General features: G+C 59.3%; 1 protein-coding gene across 2 annotated transcripts; it reads right to left on the bottom strand.

Moving 5' to 3' along the window:
• Window positions 1–1,359: 1,359 nt before the first annotated feature.
• On the bottom strand, window positions 1,360–14,639 carry ARHGEF19 (Rho guanine nucleotide exchange factor 19). Of its 2 annotated transcripts, none has more exons than XM_037828408.1 (16): window positions 14,508–14,639; window positions 10,718–11,161; window positions 10,018–10,302; window positions 9,757–9,865; window positions 9,603–9,679; window positions 9,009–9,271; window positions 8,148–8,308; window positions 7,875–8,027; window positions 7,606–7,735; window positions 7,383–7,457; window positions 7,118–7,207; window positions 6,776–6,936; window positions 4,574–4,732; window positions 4,054–4,133; window positions 2,339–2,443; window positions 1,360–1,926 (listed from the first exon to the last, which is right to left on the bottom strand). In XM_037828408.1, exons 2-16 carry the CDS (start codon window positions 11,130–11,132, stop codon window positions 1,769–1,771), a joined length of 2,421 nt encoding a protein of 806 aa, XP_037684336.1. In that variant the 5' UTR covers window positions 11,133–11,161; window positions 14,508–14,639; the 3' UTR covers window positions 1,360–1,768. The 2 variants fall into 2 exon arrangements, with proteins under 2 accessions (XP_037684336.1, XP_037684337.1); XM_037828409.1 differs by lacking the exon at window positions 14,508–14,639 and adding an exon at window positions 12,161–12,206.
• Between the last annotated feature and the right edge of the window lie 245 nt (window positions 14,640–14,884).

Below are 14,884 nucleotides of genomic sequence, written 5' to 3'. Positions count from 1 at the left end.
CCCGTAGGCTCCACCTCTCCCTGCACCCTCTTACATTAGAAAGTCATTCCCAAAGACTTCCTCAAGAGCCTGAGCTTCTCCCCATCTGACCCAGGTTTGCCCTCTGGGACCGCCCCAGTCATTCTGTTTTCTCTGCCCCTTGACCTCTTCAGGGGGCTGAAGGATCCCCCCACCCCCCAAGTGTCCCATCCCCAAGGTCATTATTCCTAGCTGTTTCCACTGCCTTGGATGACTTGGATTCCAAGGAACACTGACCTCGCCAGCAGCTACACTCACCCCTTTGCAACAGCCCCCAATTCCAACTGAATTGGGGAAGAGATTCCCTAGCCTGGCTCCAGGGAGACAGAATGTGACTCAGGATGGGCCTCTCAGCACACAACATCCATACCATGATTGGCCCAGGGTGGTCACCTGATCCAAGCTGGTCCAATTAGAAAGAATCCTGGGACTTTAACTGGGAAAGGTAGGACAAAGACAATTCTCTTCCTATGTGTTGGATGAGAATGAAGAAGCCTCTGGAAGCCTCAGGATGAAGCCACGCCAAGGACAGTGGAGTAGAGAGATGGAAATAGCTAGGTCATCTGTGACATCACTGAGCTGCTGGATCAAGCCTTGCCTGAAGCCTGAACGGCCTCTAAACGTCTCAGTTATGAGAACTACAGTAGGATGATCAATGCCTGCCCCCCTCCAAAACAGATATGCATGTCCTAATCCCTGGAACCTGCAGAATGTTAACTTATACGGGAAAAAAAAAATTTTAAGGCTCTTTGCAAATGTGATTAAATTAGGAATCTTGAGACAGGGAGTTTATCCTGGATTATCCTGGTGAAACCTGAATGCAATCCCATGTATCTTTATAGAAGAAGCCAGGAGGAGAGCTGACACAGACACACCACATAGAAGACTGGAATGTGGTGGCTGCAAGCCGAGGAATGCTGGCAGCTACCAGAAGCTGGAGGAGGCCAGGAATGGGCTCTCCCCTGGAGCCTCCGGAGGGAACGGGGCCCTGCTGACACCTGGATTTTGGCCCAGTGGTACTAATTCTGGACTTCTGGCTTTGAGAACTGAGAAAACAAATTTCTGTTTTAAGACACGGAGGGTGTGGTGTTTTGTTTCAGCAGCCATAAACAACTAACAGAAGAACTAATCAGTGCTCTTTAATATTTAGGCCTCTTTGAATCTGTCTTGTTATTTGCAGCTGAAAGCAGCCTGACTAATGTACAGCCCCTCTGCCACCCTGGTTACCCTCCTCTGGTTAAGAGGTGAGCTCTAGAGAAAGGCAAATCGGAGGATGCCAGGGACCCTGCTGATCTCGAGCTGGGGAAATGGGGCTGGGGTGGGGGCAGCATCAGACTCCACGCCGAGGCATTAGGGGAGTTTATTTACAAACAAGTCACAGCAACTCAGGCTCCAGCCAGGGAGGAGACCCCCGATACACACAGGTCCCCGTATCCATCAGCACCAGCCCCTTCCCCAGCCAGGTCCCTGCCAGGAGGACCAACAGCCAGGGGCACGGAAGGGAGGGGACCCAAGTCTTTTCCAGATATCAGAGGTCACCCACTGTGGCCCCCACACCAGAGGAAGCATCAAGGACAGGGAGACCCTTTGGGGGCCTGTGCCGTCTCTGTGTCCAGCCCACGCCCTCGATGCCAGGGCCACAAGCAGAAGTGCCAGCAGCAGTGGCTGAGGGCGTGATGTTGCTGCAGGCCCCCTCCAGAACTGTCCAGGGGCTGGGCCTGGAGCTGGTGTCACCAGCCGCAGCCGCCCATCATGCGGGGGGCTCCCCCAGTTTGCTGGCAGCACTCGTGACCCGCCTGTTCTCCCGGAGGTTGCGGAGGCGAGCACTGAGGCTGCTGATCTCTTCCACGTAGGCCTGCGGCACCCACCCCTTCTCGCCGTCTGCCAGGCGGACCCCCTCCAGCCAGCCTAGGGGCACACAGGCCAGGGGCAGCATCAGCGGCATGAAAGGGGTGCCAGGCCCAGGCCTGGGAGGGGCTGCCTCTGCCCTGATGCCAGCCTCATCTGCACCCCTGGGGCCAGCATAACCTCACCGCAGCATCTGCCAGCTCCAGGAAGGACCCTGCTCCAGCAGTACCCTAGAGGCCCTTCTGACCCGTTCTGCCTAACAGCCTCCTAGGAGGGTGTTTCCCACACTCCCTTGTCACTCTCCATCCGACACCTTCACAAGCAGGAAGTTCCTCCTTCTGTCTAACTCAATTCTTTCCGCCTGCTGTGGTTAACCAACATTTGCATAACCTCTGCCGGTGATGTCTTAGCCATCCAGCTACCTTCTGCCCACATAGGCCCCGCGGGGGAGGCCGTCCCGGGAGCCCCTCACCATCGCCGGTCCAGGTCCTCACTGCCAGGATGTCAGTCTTCTCCAGGGTCAGTTCATCCGGCTGCAGGGCCTTGTAGGTCCGGACGCACTGAACCTGGGGGCAGTCTGACAGCCCAAGGGAGGGGCTCAGGGAAATCCTGAGGGCAGGAGGGGGCAGGGGCGGGACAGGGAGGGGCAGTGGGAGGACATGAGGGGGTGGGAGGGTGCTGTCTCTTTTCCCGTGCCCCTCCCACGCTGCAGGTCTGCGTGCCAGCTCACCCCGTCACTCCTCTCCTCTCTGCCCCAAAATACAAGCCCTGGGGACCCGAGTTACTGCTTCTGTGTCAACTTTCCTCCTGACCCCAGGCCCTGACGTCCACCTGCTCCCAGACACCCCTACTCCGGACATCCCACAAAACAGTGACGGTCCCTTTGGATGCCCCCTTCGGATGCCCCGTCACCCTCTGGTGTCCCTCTGGTCCACCCTCCTCAACTAGTCACTCCCTGTTCAGAAGCCCCCAGCTTACAAGGTCCTGAGGGATATGGTGATGCCCCTGGCAAACCTCACCTTCTCCCATCTCCCCATAGCTTGTGACGCGCCAGCCACACTGGCCTTCCTGCTGTTCTTTAACCCAAAATCCCTCCTGCCTCAGGGCCCCTGCACTGGCTGTTCCTCCTGCAGGCACTGCTCTTCTCCAGATCTTTTTGTGACTGTGGCTGTCTCCCTCATCCTTCGGGGCCCTTCCCTGGACACATCTCTGGAGGAAGTGCTCACCGCCCCACCCTGCCCCATGCAGGACCCCTAACTCCAGCCAGAGACTCTGCTTCACTCCAGGCCCTCAGTTCCCACCACCAGACTGGGCAGGCTGACAGCACCAGAAGGCACAGGCTCTGGGGTCAGACCTGGCTGGAATTCCAGCTCTGCCAGCAACTGGCTGTGTGACCTTGGGCAAGTCACTTAACCTCTCCGAGCTTCAGTTTCCTCCAATATGAAAAAACAAGGAAAATGAGCCTACCTGACAGGGTTGTTGTGAGGATTAAATAACATAAATGCATAAGGAAAGCACCCTGGCATATGACAGGTGCTTGATAGAAATGATTTCCCTTCCTTCCCCTTCACTCATCCCTAACTCTGTGCTCAAATACCTTCAATAGCTACCTAGCACCCACTATATCAAGGTCCTCTGTGACTGGGCTGCACCCTCTCTTACCAACCTCACATCACACCCAAGAGAAGCCTCTGCCCCAACTGAGCAAACCCCTCACTGACCCTGCCCCCTCCACCACCACCTCCCCACACACCATGGCCACTCTGGTTCCTGTCCTCTTTATAACTGATGTGAAGACAGAGACAGACCCGACTTCCAGTCCCCCAGTTCTGCCACTCACTAGCTGGGTGACCTTGGGCAGTTCGCTTCACCTCTCTGAGTCTCTGTCTTCTCACCTGTAAATAGGCCTTGTCTGGGAAACAAATGGGAGGATATAAAAGGATTCTGTAATCTCCAAGTGCTGCCCATGTCCTAAAGGGTCTGATAAATCTTGCCCGTCCTTCAAGGTTCTGCAGAGCCTCCCCTGACTGCCCCAAGCCAGCTGGCCTCACTCCCTGCTGACCCCACATGGCACCCAGGACCGGAGGAGAGGGGCAGAGCAAGGAAGTCCCAGACCAGGGGACGGGAACCCGGGGGAGGTGGGGGGAAGTGGGAGGCGGGAGGTAGGGGCGGCAGGTGCCTGGCTACCTTCCCCCTCACTGATGATCTCCTTGTCCTCCTGGGGGCTGGAGGGGCACATGGCTGAGATCCATCGCTGCTTTTCACTCCTGGGGGAACAGGGCTGAGATGTCACACCACGCAAAGCACAGTCCCCCAGTGCCGGGCCACAGAAGGCAGGGCTGGGAGAACTGGCTGTCATGTCCAGACTCAGGACCCAGGTCATGTCCCCCAACCCAGGGCCCACCCCACTGCTCTGTTCATCAGCCTGTGCCCCACCCAGTGCTGAGCAGAAGAACAGAGCAGGACCAGAAGCCTCCTGGATGCCAGCTTGGTCCATGTTCTGCCATATGTCACCCTCCTGAAGCCAAAGGCAGAGGAGCTGGCCAGCCCACTCTGCTGCAGCAGAGACCACTGCTCTGCCCACCCAACCTTGCTCTCTGCCCAAGTCAGGGGAGAACTGGGCACCTGGGGAAGGTCAGGGATGGTGCGTCCTCCCAGCGGCCTCCTTCCCCACCCCTGGTCCCTGGCCCATCCAGGGGCTACTCACTCCGTCCGGGCCCTCAGCAGGAACTGGTGCTTCGTGTGTTGCCCGGGGAGGAGATGGAGGAGGAAGACGTGGCCAGGGATGCCCTGAAGCTTCAGACTCAAGTCCTTCACCTGCAACTCAGCCATCTTGGCGTGGACGAAGACGGCAAATTTGCCCAGCCTGTAGGAGCAGTGGGAAGGGAGGTCAGCCCAGCCCAGGCCCGGGCTTCCCTCTGCCCCCTTCTCAGGACAAGGTGAGTTCTGATTGGAAGGGAGAATGGGTTGTTTACACCCCTGGCAAGCCATTGGCCACCACGACGGCCAGCAAAGTCCCAAAAGGCAATTGGGAACACCATTCCTGCTGGCTTGTTGACAGAAGTGGAAGGTGATGGAGAACAGCCCCTGGTCCCCAGGCATGCTTTCAACTTCTCTATAAACCTCTCCCCTTTGAGCTCCGGTTCTAAAGAGCCAACTGAACAGCTCCCCAAGACGAGACAGCTTCCCTGTTGAGTGTCTAAAGCCCTGATAGGGAGGCGGAATTTGTCCATCTTGTTCGCTGCTATATCCCTGATACTGCCTGGCCCACAATTTGGGTTCAATAAATATTTGTGGAATGGATGGGTGGATGGGGGGTGGTGGTGATGAGTAGGTGGATGGATGGGTGGATGGATGGGTGGGTAGGTGGGTTGGTGGAGGATGAGATGAGGTTCCTTCATCTCAACCTGCCTAAACAGAACTCCAGATCTTCTGCTCCAAACCAGATCCCTTTCAACATTCCCCATCCCAGTAAAAGACCCCCCAAGTTGCCCAAGAGGAAACTCAGAAGTCACCCTTGCCTCTTTTCTCCCCACACCACACATACACCTAACCAGTAGCCATGACCTATTTCTGCACCTCAGTGGCCCTGGAATCCACTTATCCCAAGGCTTCTGCCAATTCTGGAGTGGAAGGCTCCATTCCACTCTTACCTGGACAATTGCAAGAGCCTCTGCTCTCTCCGCCTCCAATCCGTCCTCCAAATTGGCCAGGAGTAAAATGTCACTCCTCTGCCTAACTCTCTCCATGGCTCCCTATGCCCTCAGAATAAGTCCAACCTTTCTACCATGACATTCACCAACCCAGCTTCTCTCTCCTGCCCTTCCTCTCTACAAATCTAGACACATTAGGCTTCATCATTCACCAAACACATTCTGCTCTTATATCCTCCTGTGTCTTTACTATAGCTCCAAACCTCCTTCTCTACCTGGAAAACTCCTAATCATCCTTCAAAACCCCGTTCAAATGTTCTTTCCTCTGTGACGCTTTACTGATTCTCACCCCACACTAGGGGCTGCCATAGTACCAGTACACTCTGCTTCCATCATAACCCTGATCTTCTGGTTATCAGGATGTGTTTTCACTGGTCTGAGAGCTCCCGAGAGCAGAGAACAAGTCTCACTCATTTTTATGTCCCCAGCACTCACCAGAGGGCCTGGTACAGGAGGGTTCATTATGGTTGCTCAAACGAATGAAAAAATCAGGAATGAACTCTTCCCATAACATAAGACATCCATCCCTCATCCCCAGCCTTAAGGCTCACCTCCTCCAGGAAGTCTTCTTTCTCTTTCCTCACTTATCATTGTCCCAGCTAATACTGAGAGAGTGCTCACGGTGTGTTGGGCACTGTGCTAAGTTCTTCTCATGCATTATTGTCACTCTGATTCTCCCAACAGCCCCACGTGTCAGGCTCTACTCGACAGATGAAAGGCAGGATAGCTCAGTGGTTCAGAGCCTGGGATCTGGCATCAGGCAGACCTGGGCTCTTCCTGGCTCCTCCACTTATTAGCGCCATGATTTTGAGATTAACAAGGGAGGTGCTCAAAGGATTAAAGGGAATAATCCAAAGAGCACACCTGGCAAAGAATAGGCACTCATGCAAATGTTGGCTATTATTATTATTACCCAGGGCAGAGCTGGGACTCCAGCACTGAGCTCTTAATCTCTGCTCTAACCAGCTTCAGGTCAGAACCGAGAGTGCCCAGTCCCCTGCACACAGCCCAGCCCTTGATTCTCTGGTCTGGAAGATGCACCTGCCTTGCATCTCTGCCTTCACCATGGGAGACTCCAAGGCCCAGGGTCTTGGACGGGCTGAGGCCCAGGGCCCCCTGATGGGCTGGTTGTGAGCCCATCAGTGAGAAGAGAGCCCAGCTCCCCTCTCCTGACCACCCACCCTGCCCTGACTCACTCCTTCCGCCGGGAGAGCAGCAGGCAGTCATTGAACAGGTGCAGGTAGACCGCCTTGCTGGACAGCTTCAGCTTGGCAGGGGGTGCCACAGGCAGCGGTGCCAGCTCCACCAGCTCCCCGTGTCGCACCAGCCAGCGGGCCTGAGAGATCAGTGGGAAGATCTGGGGCAGGGAGTAGGCGAGAGGAGAGGGCAGGTCAGGCCCAGAGGCACCAGGGTAGAGGGCACAGGCCGGGGGGTGGGAGGGCAGGGGCAGTGATGAACGGACCTGCATCCTCCAGGGAAGGAGGAAACAAGGGCTGCCCCTTTGTGTGCCCGCCCTTCCCCCAGCCGCAGGCATGCACCTTGCCCTCAAAGTGGATCTTCTTGCTCAGGTGGATGAGCTCCTCGGTCCTCTTCATGGACTGCACGCTGGCGTTGCACTCTTGCACCAGCTGGGAAGGCCGTGGGTGGGTCACCTGCAGCCCCCTGGACCCTACTTTCTGGAGCCCAGCCTCAGACTCCCGCCCGGGGACCAGAGACGCTGAAGGCTGCTAGCTCTTTTAGAGACATGTTGGGGTTCTGGGGATGTCCGTGGGAACCAGACAGCTCCTGCCCGGCTGAGCTCACCTCCTTGAGTGCATTGAAGGCCTTGGTGGCCATGTCTTCGTCTTCGGAACCCTGTGCTGTCCGCTTCAGGATGTTCTGGAGTGTGGGGTAGGTGCACTGAGGCTGGCCGCGACCTCCCCCATCATGACCTTGCCCACCCATGGGCACCCAGAAGGGGCTATGGAGGTGGCAGTGGCATCTCCCAGCCCCAGCCCTCGCTGGCCAGCCGGTGCCCTCCAGGTACCTCCACCAGCATCTTGAGGCGGGTGATCCTTTGGAAGGGAAGGATGAGGAAGGACGTGAGGGGCAGACGCTGGCACACGGGGGACTCTTCCAGGTGAGCCAGGATGCCAGGGAATTTGGGGTTCTCCAAGCTGGAAAATGAGAAGGGGTCTAGGGTCACAGGGGGGCCTGAACTCCGTGATCCAGACACCCCATGGGTTCTCCAGGTGCTTGAAGTTGGGTTTCACCCTATCAATCCCCCCCGCCCCCCTTCGGGGCCCCCAGCCCTACAGCAGGCGCTGGTAGGTGCGCTCCTGGTAGGCCTGGTTGGTGACGTAGGGCAGGTAGACGCGGCGGAAGGCCGGGCAGTGGCGCAGTACCACGTCGCACACGCTAAAGCGCAGCACGTCCGCCTCCAGCCGCTGCTCCAGCTCCTGCAAGAACCTGAGGGGTCGGCGAGGGGTCAGGGGCACCGCGGAGACCCGAGCCTGGGAGACCCCGCCAACCCCAGGCTCACCTCTCTCCCGCCCCCGCCCCCAGGCCAGGCCAAGGGCACTCCTTCACCTCTCGCTGGTGCTCTTGACCTCGGGCAGTTTGGAGAACAGCCACTGCTTGTCCTGAGCCCCCAGAGACTCGCTCAGCTCCGCCGAGCCCAAGAAGTGGCCCACGGCCACCGACAGGCTGTGGATGTACGAGGCCTCGGACGTGATCAGCTCAAACTTGGCCTGGGCAGAGCGGACGCGGGGCTGAAAGGGCCGGCCCGGCCCACCGGGACCCCAGGCCTCGCAACACTCACCCCCGAGCTCCAGCGTCCCCGCCCCCTCTCTAGGCCCACCCCCGAATGACCCGCCCCTCCTCTAGCCCCGCCTCCTACGGTGCCGGTCCCGCCTTGATCAGTCGAGGGCCCCGCCCCTCACAATGTCCCCGCCCCCGGGTGACCACGCCCCTGCTCTTGGTCTCGCCTCGTCCCCCGCCCACCACGCGTTGCTCTCCGGTGGCTCCGCCCCTCCTCTGTCCTGGCTTTCAGCTCTCGCAGCCCCGCAGGGCCGGGCGCAGATTCCGCCCCTCCTCTGGCCCTGCCCCATTCTAGGCTTCTTCCCCGTGGGTCCCACCTCTGACCTCGCCCCCTCTTCCAGGTTCACCACCGCTCTTACCCTCGCTTGCAGCTAGCCCCACTTTGTCAGGTTCTAGCACCTGCCCTGCACGTTGATGGTCCCATGGGATCGCCCCTTTTGTGGCCCTGCTTTCTCCGTCTCATCCCATCGCCCCACAGGCCCCGGCTCCCCGTGGCCCCCGCCCCGCTAAGTCCCGGATCCACCTCCTAGTGTCTAGTATTCCCGGCGACCACCGCCCACGGCTTGCCGCCCCCTGGCCCCGCCCCGGCCCCGCCCCCTGCGGCCCCACCCCTCCGGTCCCCGCGGGCACCTCCTGCAGTTTGCAGTCGCGCAGGCTCAGCGTGGCCAGGACGCCGCTGCCGCGCACGTCGGGGATGTCCTGCCACAGCGAGAAGGTGGAGCCTCGCGCCGAGCGCTGCGCCCGGAAGGAGCTGCTGGGGGAGAGGTTGACGCGCGGCGGCCCCGGCCCCTCCTCCGCGCCCTCGGCCTCGTCCCCCGGGCCCTCCTCCTCGCGCTGCTGCCGCCGCAGCTCGCGGGCGCTGGCCACGTCGCTGTATTCCTGGTAGAGGACCGCTGGGCGGGGAGAGGGGCGGGGAGGGCCGTGGGGCGCCCGGCAGCCCCAGCCCGCCTCCTCCCCGGCCCCCAGGAGCCTGCTGCTCTTAACCAACCCATATGATTATTAGGATAGCAGGACACAGGGAATCCTTCCTTCCTTCATTCAGTAAACACTAATTGAGCACCAGCTGTGTGCCAGCCCCTGTGCTAGACACTGGGAATTCAATTCCCTCCGTCTTGCACGATCCCTACCTCCTCCCAACTCTCCAAGCCCGTTTCCTAATTCTCTGTCACTGTCTCCGTCCCCCCGCCCCCCACCCCCGTTCCTCTCTGACCCCTTTTCACGTACAATTAAGGAGGAACCGCGACTGGCGCCGCTCGCTGCTGCTTCTCGAACCCAGAGTCGGCTCTTCCTGAGAGTCCAGCCTGGGAAAGAGCCGGCGTCAGGGCCCTTCTTGGCCCTCACCCAGCCTCAGACCCGAGCCCTGAGCGGGAGGTGGTACCTGGGCTCGGTCCAGCCGCCGTGGCCCTCAGCGGGGTCAACGGGGGCTGGCGGCGCGATGCCAACCACCTTCATCTCTCCACTGCGGGACTCCCTTCCTGACGCTTTCCCTGGGGAGGGTGAGACCCGAGAGTGGCCCTGGCACCGGAGCCCCACACCCCAGCTGACCAGCACCCAGCCTCAGGTGTCAGGGAGCCGGCCATGCCCCCACCCCACATCCAACTCATGGGGTGCTCTCGGGGCCCACAGGAGGAGCTGGTACCTTCCCGGACTGCTCCGGTGCCTGACCCTGAGGTCAGGGCCCTGGCGGCCGAGTTCCGCCCCAGACGCAGGGAGGAGTGCAGCCGGGTCATCAGCTCAGACGCTGAGAAGCGCCTCCGCTCAGGCCCCTCGAGGCCCACTCGGGTGGGCCCGGACAGCTCCGGTGGCCTGGGCTCCTCGGTGCTCAGAGCCTGCTCCCTCGCTGCCCGGCCATGCTCCAGGAGGGCGGCCTGGGCCTCGGGGCTGCCAGCGGTCTCCTCACACTGGTACACCCGCATCTTGCGCCCTGGGGGGAAGCGTGATGCTCGGGCTGACACCCACTGGGGTCTCTCCCAAGCCCCTGCCCACTACTGTCCTGTGGCCCTGAGCACCGAAGGCAGTTTGGGCACTGTGCCCAAGGGAAGGACCTGTGTTTTTGCTAGGATCTGATCCCCAGAGCCTTGGGATCAACAAGGGGTGGGGAGGAGAAAGCCTGGTGACAGACTGCAGTGGGCAGAGGGCAGTGGTGCCCAGGACAGCCACTTACATGCTGTGTAACCTTGGACAGCTCACTCGCCTTCCCTGAGCTCTAGGCCCTTTATCGCTGAAACCTACCACATGTCCTGTTTGGGGAACTCTGGGGTATAAAGCGTCCTAAAAGAGCCACCCAGCCCCTCCCCTAGCAGACCCACTGGACCCCCCTCCCTCCCAGGGTGACTTACAGGCTGACTTCTTCTCTGAGCCATGGCTGGCCCGGCGCTGGGGCTGTGGGTGCTGGGGACTCCAGGGTCCCTCCGGAGCTGGGGGCTGAGCACCGGGGCAGTGCGGCCAGCTGCCAGCCCTGCTTGGCCGCATCCCACCGCTGGGGGTGATCTCGGTGTCGGGGCCTCCTGGGGATGGTGGCCATAGCAGTCCTTGGAGGGGAGCAGGGGTCCCCAGGGACCAGCGACTGCCGGGAGCCCGCAGCTCCTCCGGGGCAACGGGGAAGAGGTCCAGACAGACAGGGCTCGGAGGCTGCAGGGTGGGCAGCTCCACAAAGGACAGACTCTCCTGCTGGCACACAGCCACTGGGTGGTGGGCAGTGCCAGGTGGCCCAGCCAGGTGGGACTGGAGGGTGGCAGGTGACCCACAGTCCATTCCTCCTTTGCTCTGCCACCCACCTGGGCCTGCAGGGGAAAGGGTATCAGAGCCAGACACTGGACAGCAGGGCTGGCCAGGAAGCTATCATGTCCCAGAAGCCTGGACAAATCCCAGTGTACACAGGTGTACACACATCTGTACAAACACATTGACACATGTAATTTCGTAGTAATTGCCAATACTTACTTGGCACTTACTGAGTAACAGACCAAGTGCTTAGCACACATTATCTTATTTAATCTTCACGACAATCCTATAAGCTGTTATCCCCATTTTATAGGTGAATAAAGTGAGGCCCCAAGAGGCTGCTATTTGGGAAATGGTGGAGCCAGGATTCAATACCAGTTAGCCTAGTTCCCAAGTCTGTGCTCTTAACCACCTCCACAGTCTCTAACACACACTGACGTACAGACAAACAGATACGCACAATGTCACACAAACCCAGTACACAAGTGCATTGACACAAACACTTTGACAGACACACTCAGACATTTCAAATACATAGGTTCACACATTCACACACTTTTGTACACAACTACATACAGCTGCACAAAGACACTTTCTCACAAACACAAAGGTACACACACACACTGCCCACACAACCACTCAAGCTTTCTTGCACACATGTTCAATTCCCATTCACAGGCCAGGCAAACACACAGGCCCAGAAGCCCTTGCTTTGGTGTTGCCCACCCCACCCCCACCCCCATGCCCAGAGTTGCAGCCTTCGGCACTGAGCAGTGCCCACACCCATGCCAAGCTGGCAGGCGGACCACCACCCTGGAGAAGGGCGGGGTGGCATCCCAGCCCCCCAGCTTGGGGTGAGAGAGGGACGGGTTCTTCCGGACCCCAGCTCCAGCTCCAGCCTTAGGATCAGGCCAGGCTGAAGCGGTCCTCCCTGGGCAGGAAGTCATCCCCAGGGAGGCCGCCGGAGCCTTGGGGCAGACCTAGTGATCCCAGGGGTCCAAGCCCCCAGAGCCCTTGCCCCATGGCCCTCCGCTGGTCACCCTCCTGCAGCCCCTCACCTCTCCGGCGAGGCCCGCTGCTGATGCTGTTCGGCTGCTCCAGCAGGGGAAGCCCTCTCTGCCCAGCTGGCTGGGGGAGATCCCACCCAGACAAAGAGTTTGATTCATCAAACCCTGTGGTGAGGCAAGCGGGTGGGGAGGGAGGGAGCGGGCGGCGGGCTGGGCGGGGGCCTGCCCTAGCCTGGCCTCACTGTGGGCAGACGGGGCAGCAAGGAACCCCCCCAGGGGCCCCCTCAAGCCGAAAGGGCAGTGCCCAGCCCAGCACGGCCAGAAGACCCAGGAGACAGAGGGTGAGAAACCGAGAGGTAGAGACCTAGAGAAACAGAACGCTTTCAGAAAGGAACTCAGAAACTGAGACCCCAAAGCGCTCAAAAAACAGAAAAACCACAGACACGGAAACATGCAGGGACCCAGAGATGGAGTCAGAGAGGCAGAGACCAGTGAAAATTTCAGACAGACAAGATGCTCAAAGGCAAAAGCAGAATGTGGTGACCAGAGAAACCCATGGAAACAGATGGAAACCCCTGCCACATGGAGTTGCCAGTCTAGTGGAGGAGCCCAAAACAAAAACAGTCATCATCCAGGTTGGCAAATGCCAAGCCAGAGGAACCATCAGAGTAGGGTGCAGGGCTCAACAAGAGGTGAGCATTCCAGGAAGGCTTCCTGGAGGAGGTGACAGCTAACTGTGCCACAGCGGAAACTCCGAGGGACTCCAAGGTACACATAGATAGGGAGAGGTCCTTGGCCTGAGAGAGACAGCAACAGTGTTGGTGACCCTGGGAAAGAGGGAGGGAGGAGAGGACCAAGGAGGGGACAAGAGGATCTGTGCCTGGGCCCCACTCTCTCTGCTCAGCCCCTTAATTGCTTCCCCCTTCTCTCTTTACCCCTTGCTTGGGGGCTGAGGGGAAGAGGAGGGGGCACAGGGGTAGCTGTAATTGTACCCCTTAGGCCTGACCACACCCAGGCAGCCCATCTGAACAAGACTCTGTCAGCCTCAGTTTTCTCTTCAGGCAAATAGGATAGTCATACCTACTTCATAACGCTAATGTGAGAATTAACAAAAACACATGTAAGAGCACCTACACATAATGGGAGCTTTGTAATTGATAGTCATTCTTCTGGGTATTTTTACTATCATCAATATTTCTCTAGGTAAGGGGATGGCTTGGACCATGAGCGGATGGGGAAACTGAGGCAGCGAGGGGGAAACACACCCCACTTTGTAGGAGCATGGGGACGGAGACACAGGGACTGCTGCCCACCAGACAGCTCTTTCTCTTCAAGAAATCTTAAACATAAAAATTCCAGTTGCTTCCATGCATACGTGTGCAAGCACACACAAGTGCCCCTAGCCCTTGTATTCTGGGAGATTCTCTCTACTTGGGTTCTGGAAGCCACATTTCCCCTCCCACCCCACCCCAACTCCCACATTGGTTGCAAGGGTACATGAGCCAAACATGGAGCCCTTGGGGCAGGAGCACCCCCAATTCAAGGCCTTGGAGGAGGAGGCTTGGTGGGAGTGAGGGTGAGGTGGAAGGCTGTCTGGGGAGGGAAGCTGGAGGCAGCCTCCACTTCTTTTTTCAAGAGGCAAGGGGAATGACCCATCTAGCTGAGATGCCAGCCCCGTGGCCTTCCAGAGATGTCACCCATCCCACCCAACCTCAATGTTGGGGATCAAACGAGGACAGAATTATGTTCAAATTGTGCACAGTGCATCCCTGCTAGGAAAAAAAATAACCCTCAGGAAGAAAACTGGCCCCAGGTAGTGGGGACATTGCCTGCCCAGGCTTGGTCATAGGACAGAGACTCTAGTGCCCAGAAGGCAAGGACCATTCTGGAACCACAGGGAAGAAAACCTGCTCAGGGTTCAAGGCCTGGTGCTGACACTGACCAGCTGTGTGGCCTTAGGCAAGTCATGACCCTTTCCTGGGCCTCAGGGTCCCTGTCTGTAAAGTGACCACTAACATCCCTCCCAGCAGTGCCCTCTGAGAAACCTGTGTCATCCTAAGACTCTCTCCAGGCCGAGAAGGCCCCTGGACCCAACCACGGTCCCAGGGAAGTGCCTCTGGCCTCCCGGGCCCAGCTTTTCCCTGCCCCACCCTCATGCCCTGGACCTGCTGCCCAGAGGAGCAGGGACCCTGCCGGGGCCCCTCAGCCCCTTAAGGGACAAAGCCAGGCAGGAGGTCATGGCTGGAAGGGGGATCCAGGCCACGCAGGCTGCTGAGCCCCAGGAGACCACAAGTGGGTCAGGGCCTGAATCACAGGCCGGGCAGGCGGCACAAAGGACTGGCTGGGAGAAAACTGGCGGGAGGAGGACGGGGCTGCTGGCACCGGGGTGGGGCCCTACCTCAGCCAGGGCGCTCCGTCCAGCTGCTGGCACCGTCCAGGGCTCCAGGCCACCCTGGGGACTCTGGGGCTGCAGCCAGGCCCTCGGGGGGGCGATGTCAGCGTGGCCCCTAAGCCAGGCAATGCAAGCGCCCGGGTATTGTGTGGGGCGGGGAGGGGGAGGTGAAGGTGGAGGGAACCTCGCAGGCGGGCGGGCGGCTGTCCTAACGTGCCTGCTCCCCGCCCCCCTGGCCCAGAACCGGTCTGGCCAGTCTGGGATGGGAGAGGGGGGCTGGAACAATGGGAGTTCTATGCCCCGGAGAGGCTCTGGAGGACCCCAAACCGACATCCTAAGGGCAGAGGGAGGCACTGCTCTTCTCGGGAGGCAGGTCACTCCTC

The sequence above is a fragment of the Choloepus didactylus genome, chromosome 2, assembly GCF_015220235.1.
Source record: "Choloepus didactylus isolate mChoDid1 chromosome 2, mChoDid1.pri, whole genome shotgun sequence".
Taxonomy (NCBI): Eukaryota; Metazoa; Chordata; class Mammalia; order Pilosa; family Megalonychidae; genus Choloepus; species Choloepus didactylus.
This window is presented reverse-complemented; position numbering and strand designations above follow the sequence as displayed.